Consider the following 12,510-nt stretch of genomic DNA (forward strand, 5'->3'; position numbering starts at 1 on the left):
AAGCAGGGATGTGGGTCCCTGGCAGACTGAATATTTTCAGATGGGGGGCCGGGGGGGGTAATACCGAGGCTAGGGGGTTCTTTCTTGACCACTGGTTTAACCACATTGGGAAACAAGCCCAAATAAGCAACTACACTTAAAAAAAAAAGCCCGTTAAAAACCACAACTACCAGCAACTTTGGAGAAAAACAAGGCCATAGTCGCTTAAAATGAGCGGACATGGCAACACTGAGCTGGAGTCTTTCTCTGATCTTTCGACTTCTGCTCCCCCAAATGTCTGTTTTACCTCCATCTGCTGGACTGGAGTGGAACAAAGATTTGATTCTATCTTAATACGTTATCTTCTGTGAATGTGTGTGGAATGGATATAGGCTACCTATGTATTTTTGCGCACATTATTTTAATCCACTATTTTATACTATTGCCAAGTTGCCATTTAGCTTTGTAATACATTCGGTTGCCCTTAATTTCTAGGCACTGTTTTTTTTTAGGGGTGTGTGTGTGTGTGTGTGTGTGTGTGTGTGTGTGTGTGTGTGTGTGTGTGTGTGTGTGTGTGTGTGTGTGTGTGTGTGTGCGTGCGTGCGTGCGTGCGTGCGTGTGTGTGTGTGTGTGTGTGTGTGTGTGTGTGTGTGTGTGTGTGTGTGTGTGTGTGTGTGTGTGTGTGTGTGTGTGTGTGTGTGTGTGTGTGTTATTGAATGCATGAATACAAGGAGACACGTTATTTAAATGTGTATAATAGATACAACAAGATTCCTTACAGGATCTCCTCACTGGTCAACAAAAACACCTTGAATACCTTAACAGGAGCCCTCGTACAAGGTTTCTTAGACTATGCATGCACTTCACCACAGCACCTCAAAGGCCCTTAAAACAAGGCTCCAGACCTCCCAAAACAATTTACAATTACAATTTACAATTTAGGCATTTAGCAGACGCTCTTAATCCAGAGCGACTTACATTAAGCAAGAACAAAAAGCATGGGAATACATCACATAAAGACATTTATCATGAAACATGCGTAGCTAAGAAAGTAACAGTGGAATATCTATAATGAAACTATACATATAAGCTATACATCTATACTACTATGCTACACATATGTACTATGACGTGCTATGACTACATACAATGCACTTATGCTGTCTACATAACATGCTACAAGTCTGTATCAAATGCTATCTAAGTCTACAGAATTGCTATCTAAGGGGGTGGGGTAAGTGCTATGGGCCATGATGGAGTCTGAAAAGGTGGGTTTTCAGACTACGGCGGAAGATTGGGAGTGATGCTGCAGTTCTGACTGCAATGGGAAGTGCATTCCACAGTTTTGGAGCCAGAAGGGAGAAGAGTTTGGGACGTGTGGAGCGTTGTCCCGGCGTTTTTAGTGAGGGTACTTCCAGCTTCCCTGCGTTGGCTGATCTGAGTGAGCGGGAGGGTTTGTAGGGTTCGATCATACTTGCAAGATATGGGGGAGCCATACCTTTGGTTGCTTTGAATGCCAGCATCAGAGTTTTGTATTCTGTGCGGGCAGCGACCGGGAGCCAGTGGAGGGAGCGGAGCAGGGGGGAGACATGTGAGAATTTTGGCTGGTTGAAGACCAAGCGAGCTGCAGCATTTTGGATCAGCTGGAGAGGCTTAAGTGCACATGCTGGTAGGCCAGTAAGGAGGGAGTTACAATAGTCAAGTTTTGACAAGACTGTTGTCTGGAAAACAAACTGGTCAGGCTCCTACTTGGCCTCACCCCCCGAACCCACCTCACCCCTGCCCACTTTGACAGGCTGGGATGGCTTAGGCTCAAACTAACCCTAACCCTAACCCGGCACAAACAAGGGACTAAATTATTTTCGCTCCTATGCCACCAAAATGTGGAACGCCCTACCAAGAGTCATTAAGACATGTGAATTGACCCTTGACTCCTTCAAAACCGCTCTCAAAGGGCACCTATAGGCTGCAATTCGAAACTGGCCCCCGTAAAATCTAAATCCCCCCCCCTTCTCCCCCCCCTCACTGTATGTTTCTTTTCCCTTTTTGCTTCCTTTATGATGAATTCCTGTTCTGTTCTTTAACTATATAGAAGTGTCTATTTGTACGTCTCTAAATGTTTTGATGAATTGAACCTGTTGTAAACAAGTGTAATGCTTAATTGGGTCGTCCACTCACAGTTAACAGTCTTTGTATTGAGTTTGTGCTTGAAATGTACTGTAATCCTGCAAACTGTTAATAAATATCAATCAATAGATAGATAGATAGATAGATAGATAGATAGATAGATAGATAGATAGATAGATAGATAGATAGATAGATAGATAGATAGATAGATAGATAATAGTATTTTACTCCAGCCTTATAACGTATAAACAACACTCTATATGTATTATAAATAAGTAAAAAATGAACAAACATAACACAAATTGTCAAATAAGTAAAGTTGATCAAGTAGCCATTATAACATTGCGTCACCAGGCTTTCCGCAGTACCTGAAGAAGCTCTTTTGACGTTTAACCAGTCTAACGCCCGCCTACTCCCAAAGCGTATCCGGTGCAGACCATAGCAAATGAGCAAAACACACATACAAGCACACTTGACTGTTTCCGGATCCGCTCTAGACAGGATCCGCTACCGGCAAAGCAAATTGCTCCCAGTCTAAGCCAATTACAGCGCAACCATCCCTCCCCGCCATGGGATGGGCAGCCTCGGGCGATGGACAGTGTTGCCATGTCCGCCTATTCTAAGGGACTTTGGGCTTGTTTATTGATTGATTGATTGATTGATTGATTGATTGATTGATTGATTGATTGATTGATTAACAGTTTGCAGAATTACAGTAGCCCTACATTTCAAGTACAACTCAATACAACTGTTAACTGTGAGTGGACGACACCATAAAGCATTACACTTGTTTACAATAGGGCCCACCATTTTCAATTCAGCAAAACAATTAGAGACATACGAATATACACAACTATATAGTCAAAACAGGAAATCCTCATAGAGGAGGTAAAAAGGGAAAAGAAACATATACAGTGATATGAGGGGAAAAAGGGGTGGGTGGGGATTCAGATTTTACGGGGGCCAGTTTCGAATTGCAGCCGTCCGTATAGGTGCCCTTTGAGAACGGCTTTGAAGGAGTCAAGGGATTTGCATGTCTTAATGACTGTTGGTAGGGCGTTCCACATTTTGGTGGCATAGGAGCGAAAATAATTTAGTCCCTTGTTTGTGCCGAATCTGGGTTGTACATGGTTTGTTGCACTCCCTCTGGTGTTGTGGGTGTGGACTTAAGGAAGTATTTAGACAGGTACATGGGTATCTTGGTGGTGTATCGAATCTTGTGGACCAGACCCATTGCAAGATGCTGTAGGCTACTCTGTCGTCGACCCTAAGCCATTCCAGCCTGTCAAAGTGGGCAGGGGTGAGGTGGGTTCGGGGGGGTGAGGCCAAGTAGGAGCCTGGCTAGTTTGTTTTGGGAGGTCTGGAGCCTTGTTTTAAGGGCCTTTGAGGTGCTGTGGTACCAAGAGGTGCATGCATAGTCGAAGAAACCTTGTACGAGGGCTCCTGTAAATATTTGTAGTTGAGGGTTGCGGTTTGATTGGGCTTGATTCGTAATGTTGTTTAAACCAGTGTTTCATTTTTAAGTCAAGGACCCCCAAATTATTATTATATTTTTCTGCAGACCCCCATCTGAAAACATTTTATGCCAGTGTGCCCCATAGTCCACTTGCCAGAATGTGAACCCATGGGTTCACATTCGCATTTCAAATAGCCTATGCATGTTATGTATTTTATGGACTTTAGGACCAGAGCTACATAACACGCATATCCTCTATTTGAAAAGATACATGGCTAATGTCTCGCTTCTTTTGGGCTTGTTTTCGTAGACCTGGCTGCTTGTTTCTCTCACACAATCTGGCAACACTGTCGGTGGACCGTCAGTCAGAAGATGCAGGGAAACTGAAGCCACGCAACAAACAACCAACTTATTGGTAAAGAACAAACAAATGAAGCAAATCTTTACATCACACAGCTTTAATGGAACTATAATTGCAGTGCTTGCTCGGGCGAATGTTTGTTTTGCTGTTGTTTGTTAAGTTAACTGCTTATTCGGTAGCTGGTGATGCTAGCGCTGCAGCGCATGATGCTAGCTGCAGAGCAGCAGAGATGTCAACAGTTAAACAGACTCGCAGCTTGTTTGCTATTAGCTAATGACTATAAAACAACATTGCTGATTCACGTAACTAGAAAATCAAATTAAAAGAAAAATAAACATGGAAATAAACTAAGATTAGGCATTTTAAATAACTACTTCCTCGCTAGATATGTGGATTTTGTCAATTATAATTGTGTTAATAACAAATCAGGTTAATTGTTATGGTCACCGCCACGATTGACAACAAGCAAGACTAGCAAGTACACGTTTGTGTTGGGCCCATGCGCAGTGGGGTGTCTCCTTCTAAGGGTGTCTCCTAAACTGAGCTTGTGGTCCAGACTCCAGTCTTATATTTAACCCTATGGTCCAGACTTATCCTTGAATATCATTGTCTTGATCATTTCCTTCATATTTTGAAGGAATGTTATATTAGTATTATACTGTATATTACACAAAACCTGACTGACAAATGGGTTGATGATCAGTCCAAAATATGAGAAGTGGGAAAGCCAGTCAAGCCTGGCCACCATGTCTAGATCTAGAATAGATGATCATAGTGATACTATAGGGAACTATCACCTACTTATCTTGCCCGATCCACAGCTTGCCAGCCAATGAGCAAGGGTCTTGGTTGTTCGTTCACCCCTATCAGCAGAATGTCCCTGAATCTAGTGAAGCATTACCAAGCATTATCAAGGCAGGTTTGTTATTATTTAAATAATACCCCCCTACACACAAAAGTAAAGTTAGTGCAGCAGAAAAGGGACAACTTATTTACAGTCCATATTTAGACAAAAATATCATATTTTGTGATTACGTTGTTTTACAATGTTGTTTTGTCCGATCTGTATGCATGTGTTAATACAATATAACATACAATTGTAGTGGTCGTATTTGAGCATGCAGGCAGGCTCTATTATGTCAGCACTTGCGCAAGGCAAGGGGCCTGAGTTCGGATCTGGGATAAAACAGGAAAGTTAGAGGGTGGCTTAAAAATAAGAAGTTCTGAAAAGTTGATTGTACAGGTAGCAGAATGGAACTGCAGTGCAAAGTAATGACATCACAAGTGTACATAGCTACTGTACTGACTACCTGATATTGGCCTATTAATGTACATATGGCAATCAAAACCAAATATATTCTGGAACCCTAGTTTTACTTTTTACTGCTGTTAACAGTTAAATGTAATACATTATTTGTGCAATAATAATAATATTTGTGTCTCTGTATTATACAGAGCTTGGGGGAGATTAATTGGATAGATCTTCCACCCCTGATGTCACAGACTTCAGTATGGGAAATGTGGGGGCAGGGCAGGTTTATCTGGTCAAACACAGATTTCCAAAATGTATACAATCCATACTATATGCCTTTAAATATCCTACATTTACATACAGCCCATACAATTAGTCAATTCAAAATTAAAGTCTGCACACTGTGGTGTAAAGGCTCCTAGTCGACTAAAACGGTCTTCTTCAGAATTGTTATACCGGTAGTCAAAATGTTAACAAATAAAAGCCCTTTTTTGAATTGCCCTCCCGTGAATGGTGTCTATTTCTCTAAGCCAGCCTGTGCGTTTCTTTCATTCTCTCTCCTTTCTGCCTTTCTGTCTCTCATTTTGTTTCCTCCAGGTTGAATTGACCGTGGTTGGTCAGCTTGGGGGGGTGTAGGGGGGGTCCCAGCGGTGGGTAAACCCAGCGGGCGGTGCGGTAGGGGGACGGCAGTTTGACGTGTGGGCAGTGATGAGCGGGAAGAGCCTCCTGCTGAAGGTCATTCTACTGGGTGACGGCGGCGTGGGGAAGTCGTCCCTGATGAACCGCTACGTCACCGACCGCTTCGACTCGCAGTCCTTCCACACCATCGGCGTGGAGTTCCTCAACCGCGACCTGGAGGTAGGCCGACCAGTAGAACCCGTCACTTATTACGTAATCCACAGGCGATCGCAATGCTTTTTTAAAAACATTAGAACCAGGAAAGCATCGATTAGCCAATTTCTTGTTTAGAAAAGCTTCAAATTCAAAGATTCTTACATTTTTATGTGTGTAAAACACACGCAATTATTCGTACGATAAATATATCGACGGCAACAACCCTACAGGTGGACGGGCGGCTGGTCACGCTGCAGATCTGGGACACGGCGGGCCAGGAGCGCTTTAAGTCGCTGCGCACGCCCTTCTACCGCGGCGCAGACTGCTGCCTGCTCACCTTCGCCGTGGACGACCTGCAGAGCTTCCAGAACCTGGGCTGCTGGAAGAAGGAGTTCATGTTCTACTCGGACGTCAAGGACCCCGAGCGCTTCCCCTTCGTGGTGCTGGGCAACAAGGTGGACATGGGGGAGGAGGAGCGCGAGGTGGGCGCCGAGGAGGCGCGCGCCTGGTGCGAGGAGAGCGGCTGCTGTCCCTACTTCGAGACCAGTGCCAAGGACGACACCAACGTGACGGCGGCCTTCGAGGCGGCCGTCCGCGAGGTGCTGGCCGCCGAGGACCAGATGGACCATGCGCTGCTCAGCAGCACCATCGACCTCCACGGCAACCGCAAACCCTCCCGCTCGTCCTGCTGCTGATTAGGGTTCTCAACGGGCCTGAAAATTAAGGCCCGGCCCAAACAATTACCATACTTGTAGGCCGAAAAACCCAAAATGTCATTATGCGCTTAATGTCCCCAAAGTCACGCATCCAACAAGCTTTTAACTGAGCAGATTGGACCTTCCGTTCCAGAGATATTGGCCACAACCAAACGGCCACATTCGCCGATTTACTTTTAATAACACAGGCTAGGAAGGTCGGATGGCGTCAATCTAGATACCTGAGTAAAGTTACTTTGCGCTGCATCCAACACATCCAACTTGCATTTCCGTCAGCCTCACCGTTAAGCCGCTAGGGGCAGTTCAAATTCAATTTTGGAGGATAGTAGATTTTTTTAGTCGGGCTCGGCCCGACTAATTATATATTTTGGGTCCGGCTCTACATCGGATATGGTTGCTTTCAGGACGGAATTTGAGACTGCTACTGCTGCTGATCGGTCCCAGTGGGGGGGGGTGGATCTGCGGTGTCATTTCTGGTCGATGCCGAGATGTGGCGGCCGCATGAGCCTGTTGAGGGTTTGGTGTCTTCTTTTGGTACGAGCTGCTGAGAACAGAATCCCTGGACTGAACCACGTTGTGGATTTTAAACGGTGGTGTTGTCACATGGTCCGCCGGTGATGAGATGGTCGGATTATGGACACGGCCGTGGCACGGTACACCGCACGGAACAGGCACTCACTCGGTTTCACTTCTTTAACTGCTTCCAGCAGTGTTGCACAAGAAAATAGTCACTCTTTTTTGCCAGCTTAAGCTCTTGTCTGTCTGTGTGTGTATGTGTGTGTGGGCGGGAGTATTATTAATGTCCTCAAGTAATTTTAATGTCCCATTTAACCTCGTGGACCAGAGAATATTGTCCACGGTGCCCCAGTCATCTCTCTTAAGAGCACAGTACACTTGTAGCACAGAAAGCCTAGTCCTCGTATTGTTTTAACTGCCGAGCTGCCTGATTCTTGTAGTGTTTCGGCGGTACTCTAAGCACGCCATTAATTTATCTCATAGTGAATCTGTCAGCCATGGCTGCAGGGCTAATGGAATCCAATACAGGCCCACAAACACTGCCCGTAAGTGACGCGTATAAGTTCCTGTTCCCATCAGGCGTTGAGCTCCTTAAGAGCTGACTGCATCAGTGTAATGGCGAACGCGCATCAAGGAGGCACCGGCGAGACGATAAACAATTTGTGGTACGTGAAAGGGAAGATGGCGGCAGTGGTACTTTTTGCCTGTTAAAAGGGATAGGAATTGTGAGCTGTCACGATGGTGTGGCTGGTACAAACTGCTGTGGTGGTCCTCTTATTCGTTTGCTCATTAAGTGTTTATTGCCACCCAGCTGCTCCGGAGAATGAGTTTCACCCGAAGAGTTAGAGCTCACACGAGACCTGCAGTATTGGGCCATTGCTGTTTCACTCAACCCCCCTAGTTATGGTACTTATCAGAGGGGTCCTGTTTACTACTGATTCACAATCAATTAACCACTTGGAGCTCTGTGTTATGTTTCGTTGGTACGACGGCGGCGTGTAGAAAGATGACATCTACACGCTTGTAGATCAGCTAATTTTTGTGTTTGCATATGTCATGCCCAAAACAGGCCAGGTTGAAAGTGGTTAAAATTATTAACCAATAATAATAATATAGTGAGGCCTGTTGTTGCTTGTGAAGCATATCGCCTGTCTTCTACAAATTACAATGCATCTGTATTCCTACAGGTGGATTTTATTGTCTGCTCTTTTTAAAGTGTTATTAATAAGCGGAGGTGTGTTTATTTTATTTCATGATGAACTTCATGGCACATTCATATTCCTGTCAGTTTGTACTTCTAATTCCTTTTGACCAGATGTCTCCGTTCCAGTTCTCAAGCTTTGCCTGTTTTCTCTGCTTTAATATTTAACAGTTACATTATGTACGATCCGTTGCCTATCTCATTCGGTCTCATTTGTATGGAAATGGCCAGAGTCCTAATACAATTATACCTTAACATGTGGACTGTTTGTTCCATTTCCTCCGTGTCCATGTGCAGGTCAGTAAAACAAAGAGGCAGTGAGCATTACTATAATAAAAATACCCTGTACTGTATGCTGGGGAGCATTCAGGTCAACGACTCGTACTACTTGCGTATCTTTATCATACAGATTTACATAGGCGCTAAAGTGCCACAGGAACAGGCTGGAGGTCACTGCTGTAAAGAACCTTTTACTGCTGTAGGCTGGAGGTCACTGCTGTAAAGAACCTGAAGGCTTCAGGATTCTAACATGGCTGATGTGTGACGAGACTCGCTCTTTCCCGGAACTTCCTACGGCTGTGGTTTTGAGGTTATTCTGTGAGGTTATGGTTAGGCATAGTGTTTGTAAGGTTAGGCATATAACCACGCCCATCAGGCAGAAATCTCTGGGAAAGAGGTAGTCCCGATGTGCGACACCTCAGACTGGTATTATTAACCACTTAAACCCTCTAGTCTAGACTTGAGATAAAACTGTACTTGTACTACAATTTAACATGGTCCAACATAGAGACGCAAGGGATTAAGTGGTTAAATGTTGTTTTCCATAGTATTTTGGTAATGTGTCTACCAAAAAGCCACTTTTTATTTCTATTCGTTGTGTTTACGGATGTGTTCATACTTGTTTTTAGTCTCATATGATCTCGAAGAGTCTGAGGTCAGATTATATCTGCCTTTTGAAATCGAATTGTATTCATTAGGACTTCACTGTGAAAGTGGAAGCAACCGCTGTCAGTTACTTGTTTTCTGGTTCTTCGAGGCCATTTTAGAGTGGCCTTATTGGGTCCATAAGTGTTCCTATGAATGGTTTTCATGAAGTGTTTTGAGTCGAGGTACCCACAATCCCACATTGTAAGGATCTGATAACTGTGAACTCAGCTGGGCATTTGAACAGGAAATGGCTGTTCGCCTGCATTCATCATTCTGGAGGGAAAATGAGGGCTGAACGTTGATCTTATTTGTGTTAATTTTGTTACCGTGTCGTGTCATACAGACTACTACTTTTGTTTCCTTGCTGTCGAAGATGTAGCTTTAAAGCATTTGTTTGACCTAGTCATGTTAACATGATGCCTGAGAATCTGTACAATAAGCTATGTCTTTACCTTTGTTGCTCTCTAATCTGACTTTAACCAAATCACAATGTCAGATGATTTGTTTTAGACAAATGTTTGTCTCACTAATTTCAAAGAATGTAAGAAAAAAACCCTACATACTTTGGCCTAATCACTCTAATGGCTTATACATTTACAAAGGGCATTTATTTAGTGAATGCTGTATACAACTATAAACTGACCCTAACCCAGTAACCCACCCCAGTGTTTCCCCCCTGATCATTGTGCTTGAAGTGGTACGAGAGGAAAGCTGCATCCCTTTATTATCTGTTATTGATCCAATATGGATCTTTCTTTCCTCGTTTTGCACTACGGAGGATAAGACTTGGTTGTGTTTACAGACCGGTGTATCAATACTGTACGACAAATAAAACATGCAACGTACCAAAAGTCTGTGGGTTTTGTGCTTACAACAGCATGACTTCATTTAACACTTTTGCTAACACTGTCTTTATTTGACCAATCAGGCCTATAGGCAGAGAAAAAAAAAGTTTACTCAAAATGGTAATGACAAAGTCTTTGCGGATATTGTACATCAGTCTGTGTCCTCTGATATGGTTCGACTTTGAGTAGATACTAGCTAACAATGGAGGAAAGGAAATTCTCTGGAAACATCTCAAATACAGCACAGTATCATGGGAAGAAAGCTCTAATAATATTCATGGGGCTTAATTAAAAAACTAAAAGAAACAAACAGGAGACAAAAGTTCCTAACCGCCTTGGGATAATCCTACAACTTCACATCAGAAGACAATTTAAAAAAATGGTCAACGGAAAAATGAAATGAATAACTGGTGCACAACAAAAATATACTATACATACCACTAGCTGTTTCAAAATGGGGTTCGGGGACCACCAGGGGTCCAGGTGGACCTTTCAGAGTGCACTCCCGGGGATAACCCAACTCCAGAGTTCTACCTGTAAGGGTCCACTTGGACTGCTGGTGGTCCGTAGAGCCGACATTGAGAACCAGTGCACTATACTACTGTGCTCAAAGCAAAAGCTGCATTTGAATGGCTCTCAAACTCAGGCCTCACTCACACCTTTCGATCTAGCATACAACATTGATGCATGCAAGATGTAAGTGTCATGGCCGCCCCAATGGAAGTCACATGGTTTGATACAACATTTTGGACTACAAGCTGTTGTATGGCTTTCGGCTGTGTTTCGACTGATACATACCTCATACAACACAAATGTGTCAAACCATGTGACTCCCATTGGAAATGCATTGGGGCAAGATGTATCACACCCTTTGTATACAACAAGCACACATCAGTCTGTTGCGAAGGTGTATGTGAGGCCTCAGTCCCGTTTGTCGGACTCCAGACTCAAAATGGAGGGTTACACGAGTTCAAAAGAGTGCGTGAGAGCTTCGGAGTAGGAGGGTGGTGTCAGGTAGCAGTGCAGGGGCACAGGGTAGGACGGGTAGGGAGAGCGGAGGGCCCCTCCTCGCTCTCTCGGCGGGCTTCCGTATAGTGCCCAGACCTTCCTGTGCTCCTTGGCCGCCCGCTTCCTCTGTACCTTCAGATGCACCTGGCCGGCTGCCAGCTGAACGCAACTGTGCACCTGTTGGACGAGAAAAGAAAAGGGAGAGACTGCACAGCACCAGTGGTGGGAAGTGACCAAGCACATTTGCTGAATTATTCGTGGTACTTTTTACTGCACTTTGAGTAAAGAGTCAGTACTTTCTACTTCTACTCCACTGGAGGTAGCTGTAGCACGTAGATCTGCTACCTTTGAAAATGTTTGGACAATTTCAAACATTCGAGTGCTTTTACTTTTGGTACTGCAATTACGTTTGTACTCTTACTCAAGTAAAATGTTGAGTCCTGTAGTTTTTATAATGTAGTATTGCTACTTTAGTAAATCTTCAAGTACTTCTTCCACCACTGCACAACACCGAGTCCCCCATACACATGGCTCTGAGCCAGAGATGGCATTTCTGTTTATTAACACTGCCAATACACAGGCCCCCACGCTGGCACAGAATACACACAAGCAAAACAAACAAACAAAAAAGACTGCAGATGTCTGGAGGCACTGCATAAACACCAACAAAGATCAATCTTTTTAGTATCAACGATTTATCAAACGCATTTAAAAATGCTTAACCGGCGATTCACAGATGCCACAGGGTGAGGTTTTCACCAAATTGAATAATCTACTTAGTATGTCGCAAGAGCTTCTGTTACTAACACTGAAATGTGTACAATTGTTAATACATTTTTATCTACATAAAGTTTTTTTTTTAAGTGTTATACAATAACTACCCCGAAAAATTCCTAAGAGAATTAGACAAAACAGAGCAGCCCTATCTCTGTCAGCAAAGCGCAGCCATGCATGCAACAGCAGGGGGAGTCACATTGCACTTGAGGCTTTTAGGTCAATTAACACAAGGCTGATAGATAAGGACCACTTTTGCCATCTCTGAATTATGAGAGAACCAATTTCAGACCATTCTAGATCAATATAAACTAATTAAACGAGGAAGTCCCCTTTGTCAGAAAGAAACCAATTAGAAACAAATATAAAAAATTAATTCCTCTCAATCCGAGGCTCACTTTAACCACTGAATCTAGCTCATGGGTAAACTCGCGTGACGTGTCGATGCGATGAGTCATGGCCTTGCAGGTCTTCTATTTTCAACCAATTTGACAAAATGACGTGCCCAAAACAT

The 12,510-nt window shown here is 43.8% G+C and overlaps 1 protein-coding gene across 2 annotated transcripts; it reads left to right on the forward strand.

Moving 5' to 3' along the window:
• The first annotated feature begins 3,922 nt into the window (after window positions 1–3,922).
• rab9b (RAB9B, member RAS oncogene family) lies at window positions 3,923–10,220 on the forward strand. 2 transcript variants are annotated; one of them, XR_013964802.1, is made up of 4 exons: window positions 3,923–3,977; window positions 5,773–6,033; window positions 6,240–8,891; window positions 8,932–10,220. XR_013964802.1 is itself a non-coding variant. In XM_080774813.1 (3 exons), exons 2-3 carry the CDS (start codon window positions 5,884–5,886, stop codon window positions 6,702–6,704), a joined length of 615 nt encoding a protein of 204 aa, XP_080630939.1. In that variant the 5' UTR covers window positions 3,923–3,977; window positions 5,773–5,883; the 3' UTR covers window positions 6,705–10,220. The 2 variants fall into 2 exon arrangements, 1 of the variants encoding a protein (XP_080630939.1); XM_080774813.1 differs by having other exon boundaries at window positions 6,240–10,220.
• The last annotated feature ends 2,290 nt before the right edge of the window (window positions 10,221–12,510 follow it).

This window comes from Protomyctophum bolini (assembly GCF_963924005.1).
Source record: "Protomyctophum bolini genome assembly, chromosome: 10".
NCBI lineage: Eukaryota > Metazoa > Chordata > Actinopteri > Myctophiformes > Myctophidae > Protomyctophum > Protomyctophum bolini.

Bases quoted from the DNA above. Each gene is read 5' to 3' on its own strand.
- rab9b (XM_080774813.1), top strand. From the start codon at position 5,884: ATGAGCGGGAAGAGCCTCCTGCTGAAGGTCATTCTACTGGGTGACGGC. The intron at 6,034-6,239 runs GTAGGCCGACCA...ACAACCCTACAG, and splicing joins TCCTCAACCGCGACCTGGAG to GTGGACGGGCGGCTGGTCAC.